The sequence below is a fragment of the Equus caballus genome, chromosome 6 (genome assembly GCF_041296265.1).
Source record: "Equus caballus isolate H_3958 breed thoroughbred chromosome 6, TB-T2T, whole genome shotgun sequence".
Classification (NCBI taxonomy): Eukaryota; Metazoa; Chordata; class Mammalia; order Perissodactyla; family Equidae; genus Equus; species Equus caballus.
In genome coordinates, this window is record NC_091689.1 from 86,288,976 (window position 1) to 86,304,174 (window position 15,199).

Consider the following 15,199-nt stretch of genomic DNA (forward strand, 5'->3'; position numbering starts at 1 on the left):
CTTCAACATGCATTCATAATAAAATTAACAATGAGGTATATTAATTTTTCTTACTGTCTTCCAAATACTGTGTGTATTTTAAAGTTGCTGCATATCTCAGTCAGACCAGCCACATTTTAGGTTCTCAATTTCCATATGTGGCTAATGGTTACTGTATTGGACAGCAGTGACGTAGAACATGGATTGAAGACAGCAGAGTTGATTAGACCAATGTAATAATTTAGGTATTTGAGAGCAACTGTTATGTAGCTTTTGCCCAGACCCTGAGTGACTGTGTAGTTGGTCGTGGTCTTAATAATTATCACACTTATGGATAACCTGAGTAGATAAAAATTGCATTAAGAAAGAGAACATCAATTATCTGCTTGGAAGATACGGCACAGAGGAAAAGTCCAAAACATTTGATCGTTTTTCCTCTTCATCATAGTGAATGTAGTTGGTCCATTAAAAATGTAATTTAATAGACAGTGGCAAAAATCATCACATGAAAACCTTTCTTTTGCCCACCTTCTCCTAAAAATGTTCTTGTATCTTCTGTTGCTAAGGTGAAAAATCCTACTGTAGAGAATTATTTTTTCGTTTCTATTTAATATGTCTGTTTAAATGATTCTGGTTGTAAAAGAGTAAAACCTAGTAATTCAGCAAAATTTTTCATGCAAAATCTATGACAGACACTATTCTCAATGCTGGGTATAAAGGAAAGTATAAGATATTTAAGATCCTTGCCCATATGGAATTTATATTACAATTGGTGATAAGAGAAAACAGATAATTTCAGACTGTGCTGATTATTAAGGAGAAAGTAAAAAAGGCTGACATAAATTTGAGTGACTGGATGGTGGGGAGACTTACTGAATTTGGGGGTCAGGAGAGAGGCCTATGAGTAGGTGACCTCTGAGCTGAACCCACAGTGACGGGATGCATCCAGAAGTGTGCAGACAGGAGAACAATCTAATCAGATGATTCAGTATGTGCAAAGGCCAAAGTAGGGCTGCCCTGAGGATCAGAGAGAAAGTCTGAGAACCAGGATGTAGTCAAATAAAGTAAGAGTTACAGGAGATGGCTCATAGACTATGGCATATACTTTGTTCTATGAATGATAGGAAGCTATTGTATGTTAAGTTGTGGAGGGATGTGGACTAAAACACATTTAAGTCCCTCCAGCTGCTATAAAGGAAATAGCTGTAGATAAGCGGCAAGATTGAAAATAGAGAGATCACTTCAGAGAAGGATGATGTGTAGTGTGCTGGCACTTGTGAGCTGTTGTCCAATTAGAGATGTTTCAATTAGGAGAGAGTATTTGCTGATTTACCGGTGCGGAGGTGAGGGAAAGTAAAGAGCCAAGTGTATTGCTTAAGTTTTTTTGAATAACTGACTGATAGTGTTTCTATTGACTGAGATCAAGGGGAGGAAAATCTGGATGGGGAACCCAAGAATTTCACTTGTGTACGTTGAAGAAGCATTTGACATAAAATAGACATTAGGTGTGAGAGAGAGATATATATATGTATATAAATTTTCTCTCTCCTTCTATCATCTATCTATCTGGGCATCATTAATATTTAGATAGCATTTAAATTATGTGCTTGGACAAGAATACCTCTGGAGAGTATGTAGATATGAAAGCAAGAGGGTTCACGGGTTCTTCAATATTTGAAAGTTGGTATAAGAGAAATACACCAAAAAGCAGAAAACAGTGACCTATGAATAATATCAGGAATGTAGTAGAAAAGAAACCAAGACTAGGATGAAAGAGAAGCTTTTTAAGTATAACTGAGTTTGAAAAATGTGAGGACTGATGAGTGCTACTCCATTTGATAATAAGGACGTGACCAGCTCCTTTGATAAAATAATTTTTGATGTTACAGTAGGGCGGAGGCAAGATGGAGTAGAAAGAAGAGTGAAATGGGGAGTTGCTATCAACGGGTATAAAGTTTCAGTTATGAAAGATGAATAAGTTCCAGAGATCTGCTGCACAATATAGTACCTGTAGTTAACAATCCTGCATTGCACCCTTAAAAATGTGATAAGAGTAGATCTCATGTTGTGTTCTTACCACAATAAAACATCTAACTGAAGAAGTAACAGAAAACATAAATGTTCCAATAACAATAAAAATTCTTCCCATAAAAAAAAGAATAAATGGAAAGCAGGGAAATTAAAACAGACTGGATTGCCTCTTTGGAAGAAAGTTACTGCTAAATGGAGCAGGAAAATGAGGTGATAGATAGGCAGTAATCACGGTGGTGTGGTTTTTCTTTAAATTTAAATTTTTACTTGGAAATAATTTCAGTTTACAGAAAACTTGCCAAGTTAAGACTAGTATTGAGAATATGTGATTACCCAGGTGCATCTACTGTTAATATTTACCCCATTTACTTTATCATGTGCTGTCTCTCTTCATAAGACATTTTTCATGACACTTTTCAGGGTAAAATACATATATCATGGCCCTTTACTACTGTATCCCCAGCTGCTTGAGTGTGTATTTCTTAAGAACAGGGATATTTACTTGAAAAAACACAGTGATGCTATCAACTTCAGTAAATAAAACACTGATATAATAATTTTATCTTATTTACCACCCATATTTAAGTTTTGTCACTGACTCAACAATATCCTTAATAGAATTTTTCTCCCTTCTTCACAGCATCCAAATTGACTCAGGTATTTCATTTAGTTATCAGGATTCTTTAGCCTCCTTTATTTGGAACATTCCCACAGCCTATCTCTTTTTTCTTTCCTTGAGATGGACATTTTTGTAGAATATAGTCTTCCTCCATTCCCTTTTGTCAAAGGAACTTCCTCATATGGGGTTTCTTTGATGTTTTCTCATGATTCGATTCAGGTTATCCATTCTCAGCTGGAGTACGATACAGATGGTATTGTGTCATTCTCAGGATGACATGTTTGATCTCCTGGTCAAGCGGTCCTATTTCTCCATTGTAATATTATCACGTTTCCCTCATAAGTGATAGGCAGTCCGTGAGAATATACTTTAAAATCGTGCAAGGATCCTACTTCTCAGCAAAAATTTTCCCTCGATTTTGCATCTCTTGATGGTTTTTACTTGATTCAATCTTTACTGCAGTGGTGGCAAAAGGCTGATTTCCAACTCCAGCCCTCCCTCCACATCTACTCTCTGGTTTTGGCATTCCACTGTAAGCAAGACTTCACTCTTCTCCTCAACTTATAGTTGATGTATCGATTTCTTATATGCACTCATGAATTCCTAGTATTCAATAGCTCATAATTCATTGCTGTACTTAATAATCATGGTGCTCAAATATCCACACTGTGTCGGTGGGCCCTCCTTCACGCTGGCTTCTGTGGACCTTGTGATAAGTCCCATTGTTCATTTCAAGATTTCCTTACTTTCTGGAATAACAAGATGTTGCGTGCTCACGTTGTGCCTACTGTACCTCAGTCCTGGATCAGCTAATTTTTTAGGGAGCCCTAGTTCGTTTTAATGAAAAACAAAAATACGTTAAAATTTTTTTAATGAAACAAAAAATACTGAGCTCCAGGTGAGCTCAGTACTATTGGGGTGTCTTTTTTCTTAGTCATTTTAGTGGTCTGATGAAATATAAGCAAGTATATAAACGTATAATACAGTATACAAATATATGCGCATATATGCATACATATATACACACATCATACACACATGCATATACGTGTATATACACCTTCATGTACATATGCTAGGAATTATGAATTCACATTGTTACCTCCACTTCCAGTTCATCCACTCAGGGCTCTTTTTTGTCTCCCCCTTAATCTGTATTTGTATCTTCCTAATTCTTGGGTGAAAACTCTGATAATCAGTATACACTCATTTGCTCCGTCCTATAATAGACCTAAAATATTTCAGCCTAGCTTTGCCCATAACACTACAAAAAACAAGCCTACTAAAGAATTCAGGTTTGTCTACAATTCTTCCTGCCCTCTGCTCAGACCGAGACTGAGGGGCTCCAGTTGGACAGTGTGTTCACAAGCACTTGGACTAGTCGTTTCTTTTCCCCTTTGGTATAGTTAAGGTATTTATTTGGGATAAAAATGGGCTGATTTTTTTCCAATTTGCTTTCAGTTTTAGGTCCTCTCTCCTATCTTCACTGACTTAAATTGATTTTATTTTTGAATATTCATATTAAAAAGTTTCCAATGGTCAAAACTATATTAAAAGTATATGATAGGGGTCAGTCCATGGCCAAGTGGTTAAGATCGCGTGCTCCACTTCGGCAGCCTCTGGTTTTGCCGCTTCAGATCCCAGGCACAGGTCATGTTGACGTGCCATCCCACATGCCACAACTAGAAAGACCCACAACTAAAATATACAACTATGTATTGGGAGGATTTGGGGACAAAAAGCAATTTAAAAAATTTTTTTAAAAATAAGAAGAAGATTGGCAACAGTTGTTAGCTCAGGTGCCAACATTTAAAAAAAAAAAGTATATGATAGAAGTGTCACTCCCTAACGCAAAAGATTTAACAAAATTATATAGGGACTATCAGTGCATGTTTGTATAATGATGATTTTAATCTAGAAATGTGGAAGAAATTAATGATGTGAAAAGCAGAAAGGGAGAGCTGCTACCTGAAGAGCTAAATGCCTTAAGATGATTAGATATTGGCTTCAGAAAATTAAAAAAAATACTATCTGTACAGTTCTTATTATTTCCTTAGTACTATTATAGGCATGTTACATGCTTGTCTCATTTAAACTTCACAGCAACTTGATGAGGTAGTATCATCATTAACCTCATTTTACAGATTATGAAATTGGGAGCACAGATTGGTTAGATGACTTGTCCAAGGTCACTCAGCTAGTAGATGAATGACAGAGATACTGTTTGAACCCAGACAAACTACTTCTAGCTTCCTTGTGGTACGTTATCTTCCCTGCAGTAAACTGAGTGTAGTTGAGGGTATAACTTCATGAAAGGCCAATTCTCAGGTTGTGGAAGGGCACCATGTGATTGGGTTTCATTGTTACTTATAGCCCCTATTTGATCATGTCATATTGAACATTGTTCCTCAGATCCAATTTCAGTGACTTTTATATGAAGATTGGGCAATAGCATGAAGTCAGTGATGAGAAACCATTCGGCAATAACGACGTTCATCATAATGGGTTTGACAAATGACCCACAACTGGAGATTTTGGTTTCTGCCTTTCTGTTTATCACATGCATGTTGAGTGTGGTTGGGAATCTGACCATCATTTCTCTCATCTTGGTGGATTCTCATTTAAAGACAGCTATGTATTTTTTTCTTCAAAACTTCTCTTTCTTAGAACTCTCATTCACAAAGGCCTGTATCCCAGCATACCTGTACATCATATCAAGTGGGGACAGAGCCATCACCATTAAAGCCTGCTTCAGCCAAATATTTTTTGTTGTCCTCTTTGGAGCTACAGAATTTTTTCTCTTGGCTGTGATGTCCTATGACCGCTATGTGGCCATCTGCAAACCCCTGCATTACGTGACCATCATGAACAGCAGAGTCTGCAGGAATCTCATCCTCTGTTGTTGGGTATCAGGTCTATTGGTTATCCTCCCGCCCCTTGGCCTAAGCCTCCAGCTGGAATTCTGTGACTCTGTTATTGAACATTTTTACTGCGATGCTTCTCCAATACTGAAGAATTCATGTTCAGAAACATGGTTTACAGAGCAGCTGGTTATAGTCTGTGCCGTGCTGACCTTCATAATGATGCTTTTTTGTGTTGTTCTGTCCTACATATACATCGTTAGCATGGTTCTGAGATCACCCTCTGCCCAGCAAAGGAAAAAAGCCTTTTCCACCCGTTCCTCCCACATGATTGTGGTTTCCATTACATATGGCAGCTGCATTTTTATGTATATCAAACCGTCAGCTAAGGATGAAGTGGCCATTAATAAGGCAGTTTCTCTGCTCACTATGTCTGTTGCCCCTTTGTTGAACCCCTTCATTTATACCCTGAGAAATAAACAAGTGAAGCAGTCTTTCCATGACACTCTCAAAACATTTGTATTTCACTCAAAGAAGCAGTAGAACAGCATACTGGGAACTCAAAATAAGAGACATCTCATTGGATTATGGCTGGAAATTGAAGCTATGAGAATGTCACATTTTGGTGAGCATTAAAGAGAATTGAGAAGAATGTCTGAGAAACAACCATGAAGGACCCAGCATTATGTAGATGGATATTCTCTCCAAGCAACTCTCCTTAGTCTTCTCAAATATGGATTATTCATTAGTCCCGCCCATAGAAACTATTCTGGACATGTCACTCCTTTCCCTTCTTGCTGTACCACCTCTTTTTCAGAGTCTTCCCTTTTCAAGAGGCTAAGTACATTGATTTTCAGGAAATATAAAGCTGCCTTTATCTGTAATTTAGCCTTGTCAATGCTGTCTTCACAAAAAATATCATGAGAATTTGTACAAAATGAGGATATTCTAATATTCCTTTCCCCTTCCTATATGAGTATACTAAAATAAGGATAAAAAAACAGCTGAAAAAAATGCAGCAATACAAATGTAATTTCAGGTGTACATTATTATTTATCAATTTCTGAATACATTTCATCGTTCTCACCCCTAGTAGTCTTAATTTTTATCCGTCACCATACATATGTGCCTCTTTATCCAATTTGTCCATCCCCCAACCCCCTTCCCCTCTGGTAACCACTAGTCTGTTCTCTTTATCCATGTATTTGTTATCTTCCACACATGAGTGAAATCATGCAGTATTTGTCTTTCTCTGTCTGGCTTATTTCATTGAACATCATACTCTCAAGTCCTATCCATGTTGTTGCAAATGGGATGATTTTGTCATTTTTTATAACTGAGTAGTATTCCATTGTATATATATACCATAAGCTCTTTATCCATTCATCCATAGAAGGGCCCTTGGGTTGTTTCCACATCTTGGCTATTGTGAATAATGCTGCAATGAACATAGGGGTGCATAAATCTCTTTGGATCATTGATTTCAAGTTCTTTGGATAAATCCCCGGTAGTGGGATAGGGGGATCATATGGTATTCCTACTTTTAATTTGAATTGTCTTTTTGTGTTTTCATGTGGCTCACTGAGATTCTTTAAAACAACTATTTTAAATTCTTATTGGGCAAACTGCTGATCTCCATTACTTTGAGGTTATTACTGGAAAATTGTTGTGTTCCTTTGTTGGTGCCATGTCTCCTCGACTTTTCATGTTCCTTGATGCCTCACACTGGTGTCTTCACATTTGAAGAATCAGTCACATTTTCCAGTCTCTACTGACTTTCTTTAGGAGAGACATATATTCCTTCTGTCCTGTTAAGGGTTCTGGTGCTCTATAAGAACTTTTTTATGCAGATGCCTGCTCCATGTTTTTGTCCCCTTTTGTGGGGGAATTTTTAAGATTGTATGTCTTCTCTGGATCCTGCAAAGCCAGGCTTGGAGCTGACGGCCTCTCTTGTTTGCTTTCCCCAGGGCAGTGCTGAATGTCCAAGATTGTGTGCTTTCTCCCAGACCCATAGAGTCAGGCCAGCTTTCTGCATGTGCTCACCAGCCATCTGCAAAGTCTCACTCCTCCCACTGTCAGGGGGATGCACGGTAAGCCAGGCACAGGGTGTGAGGGTGTGTGATTGAGGCTTGAGGAACATTGGGAGTGCCTGTGTATCAGTCAGGGGGTTCTGCAGGTGAGTCCTCCAAGCAGTTAGTAGGATCCACGCCCCCTTGATATATTCCATGCCAAACCCTGGCTGCCATTCTCCCAGCTGCTCACTGGCCCCCAGTCATGCAGTTTGCATCTCAGTATTCTGGATGGAGCAAGAAAGAAGTCTGTCTCTTTGGGAGTTCCCAGACAGCTTGAAAGCTGGGCGCTCACTCACGCGCTCTCCCTTTGCCCTGTGTGACCTTGGGAGAGGGACGATGTTGGCAAAGTGAAACTGTCCCTCTAACTCTCAAGTATTCAGTCTCAGATTTTTTTTGTTTTACTCTAATGGTCTGGAATTTCTCCAGTGGACTCTCAGACTTCTACAAAGGCGCTCTTGTCCACAGGTGATTGTCAAAATTGGTATTCTTTGGAGGGAACAGGGTAGATAATCTATTCCATCATGTTTAGGATGTCACTCATTCCTCATTTTCAACTTTTTAATGCCTTATTGCTTTAAGTGTGTCTCTTATATACAACACTTTGCTGCATTTATTTTTCTTTTTAACAAAATTTGAGGATCTTTGTCCTTTTTATTATGAGACTTATTGATGTAATCTTTTTATTATTACTATTATAGTAGGACTGATTTCTGACCTCTTATTCTATATATTTCATTTATTCTACTTATTATTACTTTTTTATCTTTTCCTGTCCTTCATTTGATGGATACTTCTATTTTGGTCATTTAGAAGTTATAAATTCTATTTTATTTTTAGGTTGCATACTTTAACTTAAGACTCATCCTTACTCATTTTCATCTATTGATTCCTTAAGCTTATACATTTCTGCTTCTTTCTTTAATCACAGCAAATATATCATCCTTTTCGTCTGTTACTTTGGTCTTTCTTCACAAGCCCCTCAGGTACATGTTTTCTAGAATTTTAGTTCTGGTTATGAATACAGATTTTCTTTCTTTTATCCTTCTTTAAGTCTTACTTTTTAAAAAGATAAAAATATACTTTACATGATTAATATGCTATATTATCATTTTTATGTTTCGTATTGTTTGCATCATTCTTCTGAGTTTATTTATCCTCTTATTTGAGTATTTCTTTTAAAAGGGTTTTCAGAGTCAGCCCTGATGGCCTAGTGGTTAAAGTTCGGCACTTTCACTGCTTTGGTGGCCCAAGTTCACTCAGTGGTCGTGGAACCATACCACTCGTCTGTCAGTTGCCATGCTGTGTTGGCGGCTCACATAGAAGGACTTGCAACTAGAATATACAACTATGCACTTGGGCTTTGGGGGGAAAAAAAGAGGAAAAAGAGGAAGATTGGCAACAGATGTTAGCTGAGGGCGAATATTTTCCAGCAAAAAAAAAAAGAGAGAGTGTTTTCAAATTAATTCTTCATGTGGCCAGCCTTCTGAAGTGTTCTTGTATTTTACCATCACATTTAAATGTCTGGTTTCTTACCGTGTCTATTTTCTTTATTCTTCCCATCTCAGCAGACTCGGAGATGTCCATTTTACTCTGTTAAAGAAACTATGTCATTTCCTTCTTTTTTATTCCCTTTTTCCTTCACCTGTAACTCTTATTATCCAGGTTTACTTGGCATCTGCTACTGTTTCTTGGTGCCTATTTATCTATCTACCTCCCTATCTAATCTCTTTATTGTTTTCTTTATGGGAGACTTTATGAAACCTCTAATCTCAGAGAGTTTATCACTATTTTTGTTTTGGTTCTGTCTCTTCTGGTATTAGCTTCATCTCTTTTTATTCTTTATGTCATTATTATGTTTTTCAACATTTTTTACCTGCTTATTTTTATGATGTTTTATCCCTCTTTTTACCAGTGTCATTTTCATCTTTCTTAAGAAATTATACTTACTTTAAGTTCTTGATGTTTCTGTTCCACTAATTCTTCTTTGCATCATAGGTTGTCTGATGTGTGATCATGCCCACCCACACACACACGGACAGTGGACCTCTTCCCCAGATGGGTGATTATTTTGACTGCTGAGCTCATGACCACTGTATAGCTTCAGCTGTACTGTCTAGTGATGTGTATGGGCAGAAACTTAAGCCCTAATTTGTGACGTTCTGAATGAATTAAAAGAAACTACACGGATGATCCTCAGGCAAGAGAGCCCAAGTCAATATAGAAATGTTCTTATTTTACTTGGCTTATTAAAAAATTCTCTTTTGTTCTTTTAAATTTTATTTTAAACTCTTTCCAAGAAACAGCACTGAGAGAAGATTGCATGTTTAGATTTGTAATCCATAAATCCACAACCTCTGGGGACTTAGGGAGAGAGGATAGAGAAATGAATGCCCAAGAGGGACAGATCAGCCCTCTGCTGTTTTATTATCCCCTTTCCCTAGCTCTGTTCTGATATCATCCTGAGAATACTAGACAAGTAAAGCTTTTTATTTTGACTCTTGTCTGCGGTGGTGGCAGGAGGGATAAAACCCACCAACTTATACATTTAGACACTGAACATTCCAAGAGCCCAGCTGCAGAATCAGGAACCTCATTCCTTTGCTTATCTATGACTTGGAGTACCTTCAAAGTATGTATTAACATAAAGCCAGCTTAGGTGAACAGTTTCAGAAGAGGATGATTTGTCTTGTTTTTGGACAAGCTCATTTGGAAAGTGATACATTCCTTCCCAAATTCATTTCTAAATGCTTATGTTATGAAGGTGGGGTCAACCTTTAGCTAGTGTTCTTGCACTTTGATTCATACCAAGTACTCTTCTTCCTTGCCTCAGCATACTCAGAGATATTCAGGGCACGTGGAGTTGATGGTAGCCCAGTCCTAACAATCTGCTGCCAAGTATTCTGATCAGCTTTCTCTGAAGCATGGGTAAGACTCACTGATCTGGCTATCCAAGGTGCAACTGGACATAAGAGAAATGGAAATAAGCAGGCCTTGCTGTGGAGGGATTTCAAATAGACGGTCAACATTTTTACAGTCCTAGCTATACCAAATCAATCTATTTAATATCTATTTGTGAACAGTTAAGCGCCAATTTCATAAAAAAGATATTGTCTACCATTATCATACAGTTCTAATGGATTTCATTAATTTAACACTTAATAAGTACACACTTTTCAAATATTTTACACCTATAATCTCATTTAATTTTCAAAAATATTCTATAGCATAGACACTATTGTCATCCACATTTTAAAGTTGAGAAAAGCAAGCCTTAGAGAGGTCAGTAACTATCCCAAGGAGACTCTGGTAGAAGGTTGAGAATCTGGGGTTTGAACTAAAGCCTATATTTTTAACCATGTTATGACATTGTCTTCCACTTCACCATAGGCTTGAGTAGAAATGTGGATTTGGGGGAACTTAATGATTCAGATGTGACTGTTTAAGAACATTTCTCTATCAATTAGTAGGTAGCCTAATGTATTTGGACTAAATCGAAAGTCATGACTAATCTCCAGCTGTGCTATGAAAGAAAACCAGATAACCAAAATAGCAATGGCTTTACATAAAAGACTTTTTATTAAAAATGTTATACACTCTTCAATATTTTCTGAAGTTCTGGAAATCTTCTCTCATGATCAATCCAATACACATTCATTAAATGCCCAAGAAGCATCATTCCACCCACATTATTACCATATATAAAGGATGTGAACACACCAGATGATGTTCCACTTGTACCCAAACAGTAACCAGCATTCAGCAATGCTTTACGATACAACTAAACTATGTGCAAGTGCTCAGATTTCCAAAATGTCCATAGTTCCACTGAAGTTGAGGCCCTACCATCACGTATTCAAATTTAGCGTGTTGTTACCTTAAGCCCATGTGTGGAGTTCTGGTAGATTAGTCTATTCCCAGCTGATTACTAACAGTCCTAATTTGGAACATTCTAGATATAAAACTGTGTGGACATTTCATATTCTTTTCCACATTAAAAACGGGCATCCATGGCCTATGTTAAAAACTGAAGCAAAAATTTGTGGAAATGTCAAAAGAATGGAGCCGTGTCACAGAATTTGTCCTTTCTAATATTTAACAAAAGCAAACAAAAAGATGAAAATAAAATCACAATAGAAAAAAAAAAGATGTCAGCTGTGAAAAGCAACAATAGATCCCATCTAGGAGAAGTCAGAGGCTTCTAACCTTGCCTCTCGAAACCTCTTCTAATATAACTTCTAGAAAATTGACCTGTAAGTTGAGAAAAACTTGAGAGTTTTTGCCTCATTCTGAGAAAAGTAGAGGAAATGAATATCCTTTTAAAAGTTTTTCCTTTATGAAAGGATGGAAGTTGTAATGGCTACCATTGAAAGATAAATGGAAAAGGGAAGGAGAATCAAAATGATTGACACTGAGAGAAGCATAGTTTCCAGAGCTCTATGATGAAGAACAACGCCAATGCGAGAGTTCCTTCAACCCAAAGCTAATAATGTCACTTTCTTTCATAAAACTTCTCTTGACTCACCAATGTCCAACTGATCCCATAGTTTGTAATTAAATACTTTCATGACCTGGCCTCTCTTTCTCACTCTAAATTCTTACCTTCCTACTCTCCTAAATAAGCAATATGTTTTGCCTCTTAAATTTCAAGCCATTTGCAGAGAACAGTTAATTCTTTCCAACTGTTCCTTTTGTAGAGTCTCATTCTTCCTTGTCTAATAGCACCATGTTATTTTATTTTATGTAAACTTATTACATAAATTTACAGTTTATACATCTTTCTATTCCACTAGACTGTAGATTCCTTGAAATTAGGACATATTTCTTATGCCTTTCATATTTTTATCCTCAAAGGCCAGTTCAGCACTTGAAATACAGTAGGCACTCAATACATATTTCTTAAGTGAAATATATTTTCATTGAGATGTATTGTTTTTTAAAGCTTCACAATCTTTTTGATGGTGTCCTTGAATGCCTGCTTCACTTGCTGATTTCTTAGAGTATAAATAAAGGGGTTTAATAAAGGAGTAACTGAAGTAATGAGCACAGCTATTCCTTTGTTGAAAGCTCCTACTTCTTTTGCAGAGGGATTAACGTACATAAACATGCAGCTCCCATAAGACAGGGAGATGACAATCATGTGAGAAGAACAAGTGGAAAAAGCCTTTGTCCTTTGCTGGGCAGAAGGAATCCTCAGGATGGTCCTGATAATATATGTATAAGAAAGTGTCACCAGCAGCAGGGTAACCACCAGAGTTACAGCTGCCACGAAGGTGACCACCAGTTCTAAGAGGCTTGTGTCTGAGCAGGCAAGCTCCAGGAGGGGCCCATAGTCACAAAAATAGTGATTCAGCACGTTGGAGGCACAGAAATCCACCTGGCTCATCAAGATTATTGGGGGCAAGATAGCTAGTAATCCCCCCAGCCAGGAGCAGAACACAAGTTGTATGCAGACTCTGCTGCTCATCATGGTCAGGTATTGCAGGGGTTTGCAGATGGCCACGTAGCGGTCATAGGACATAGAAGCCAAGAGGTAAAATTCTGTTGCCCCGAGGAGTATAGCAAAAAAATACTGGGTAAAGCATCCAGCAAAGCTGATGACCTTATTTCCTGTTGTCATGCTGGTCAGAAATCTGGGAATAAAAATGGATGTGAAGGAAATTTCTAAGAAGGAGAAATTCCGGAGAAAGAAATACATGGGGGTCTGGAGGTGGGGGTCTACCAGAGTGAGAATGATGATGGTCAGATTTCCTAGGACACTAAGCAAGTAGGTGAGGAACAGAAAGATGAATATCACCACCTGGACTGCAGGTTGGTTTGTGAAGCCCATCAGAATGAACTCAGTAAACGTGGTCTTGTTTTTCATTGCTGACCTTTAGTAGATCTAAAGGGAAAAGGTGAGAATGACAAAAACCAAAGTTTCGAAGGATGGGAGAGATAAAGCTTATTGTAATCCATGGGACCGGGTCACATATTACTCTCCATCCAATTGGCCCAAACCAGTGTCCCACTGGACAGGACTTCGCTCCATGGAAGCCCCATATCTTCTGTGTAAATGACTTTATTCCTAAAGTCTTTGCAATTCCTCAAGTTGATCTATTCCTGGACACTTAAAAGAATCCATTACAGAATAATTACTCAAATGTTTCAAACGAATATGTTTCCTCCCAAAATGCTCACGAAATGTCCACATTTGAGTCACCTTCCTTTGACTCTCTTTATCTCTCCTATTTCTGTGCTCTTGGTAGAAATATTTCTGGCTGATTCTTTTTCTACATTTCCCTTTCCCTTCCTTTGGCTTTTTTCCCTTTCTATGCTTTTTTCTCCTCCATGTGCCTTTTGATGCTTCGCTGGCTATCTGCCATAGACCCTCGCCTCCATTACTGTCCTAATCTCTGACTTCCTTGTTTCAGAAATCAATAGGAATTACCCCACAAGGATAATGCTGAAGATCTTGTAGCATATTTGATTTTTTAAATTATTGTTTTCTTTCTCATTTTCTTTTTTTTAATTGAAGTATAGTTAACATACAATACTGTATTAGTTTCAGGTGTATAACATAGTGATTTGACATTTATTTACATTACGAAGTGATCACCCTGATAAGACTAGTCACCATCTGTCATCATACAAAGTTATCACAACATCGTTGACTATATTCCCTATGCTGTGCATTCCACCCTTATGACATGTATTTTATGACTGGAAGTTTGTACGTCTTATCCCCTTCACCTGTTTTTCCCTTCCCCTCACTCTCCTCTCCTCTGGCAACCACCAATTTATTCCCCATATCTTTGAGTCTGTTTCTGCTCTGCTTTGTTTTTTCATTTGTTTTGATTTTTTGCATTCCATATAAGTGAAATTATATAGTATTCTTTTTTTCTCTGTCCGGCTTATTTCATTTATAATAGTACCCTCTTGATTCATCCATGTTGTCACAAATAGGATGATTTCATTCTTTTTTATGGCTGAGTGATATTCAATTGCGTGTATATATATCACATCTGCTTTATCCAAATAATATCTAAGCCAGGATGTGGAGAAAAGGGAACCCTCATGCACTGTTAATGGGAATGTAAATTAGTACAACCATATGGAAAACAGAACGGAGTGTCCTCAAAAAATTAAAAATAGAACTACCATACAATCCAGCAACATCACTTCTGGGCATTTATCTGAAGAAAGTGAAGATACTAATTTGAAAAGACATATGTACCTCTATGTTCATTACAGCGTTATTTTCGATAGCTAAGATACGGCAGTAAACTAAGTGCCTATCTGTAGATGAATGCATAGATTTTTTTCCTACACCCCCACTTCTTTTGTAGCATGAATTTATAATAGGCCTTTAGGACTTTAAGATCTTGGTTAAGTTCTCTCATTGTATGTTGTGAGAATCTTTGTCTCTTTATATTGTGAGCCTCAGGCATCAATAAATCATATTAATTAGCATTTTCTTATGTGTTCTGTACCACGTTCAGTCCCTCTCGGCACTGATTTGGGATGTATCTCTGAGAGCAGAGATCTTGAGAGATCCACAGGCAGCATCTCACAGTGGATTTTGTGCAAAGTCTTAAAGAGTCTTGAGTGGCAAACGCAGCATGACAGTTTATCATGCCTCACATTTTCCCATCCTCTAT

At 37.6% G+C, this 15,199-nt stretch overlaps 2 protein-coding genes across 2 annotated transcripts; one reads left to right on the forward strand and one right to left on the reverse strand.

Annotated features, from left to right (window-relative positions):
- Positions 1-5,082: 5,082 nt before the first annotated feature.
- OR6C327 (olfactory receptor family 6 subfamily C member 327) lies at positions 5,083-6,033 on the forward strand. The gene has a single exon (NM_001391038.1). It carries the CDS (start codon positions 5,083-5,085, stop codon positions 6,031-6,033), a length of 951 nt encoding a protein of 316 aa, NP_001377967.1.
- Positions 6,034-12,495: 6,462 nt separating this feature from the next.
- OR6C4F (olfactory receptor family 6 subfamily C member 4F) lies at positions 12,496-13,425 on the reverse strand. Its single transcript, NM_001391780.1, is given in 1 exon segment — positions 12,496-13,425. A coding segment is annotated over 1 exon segment (930 nt).
- Positions 13,426-15,199: the final 1,774 nt, after the last annotated feature.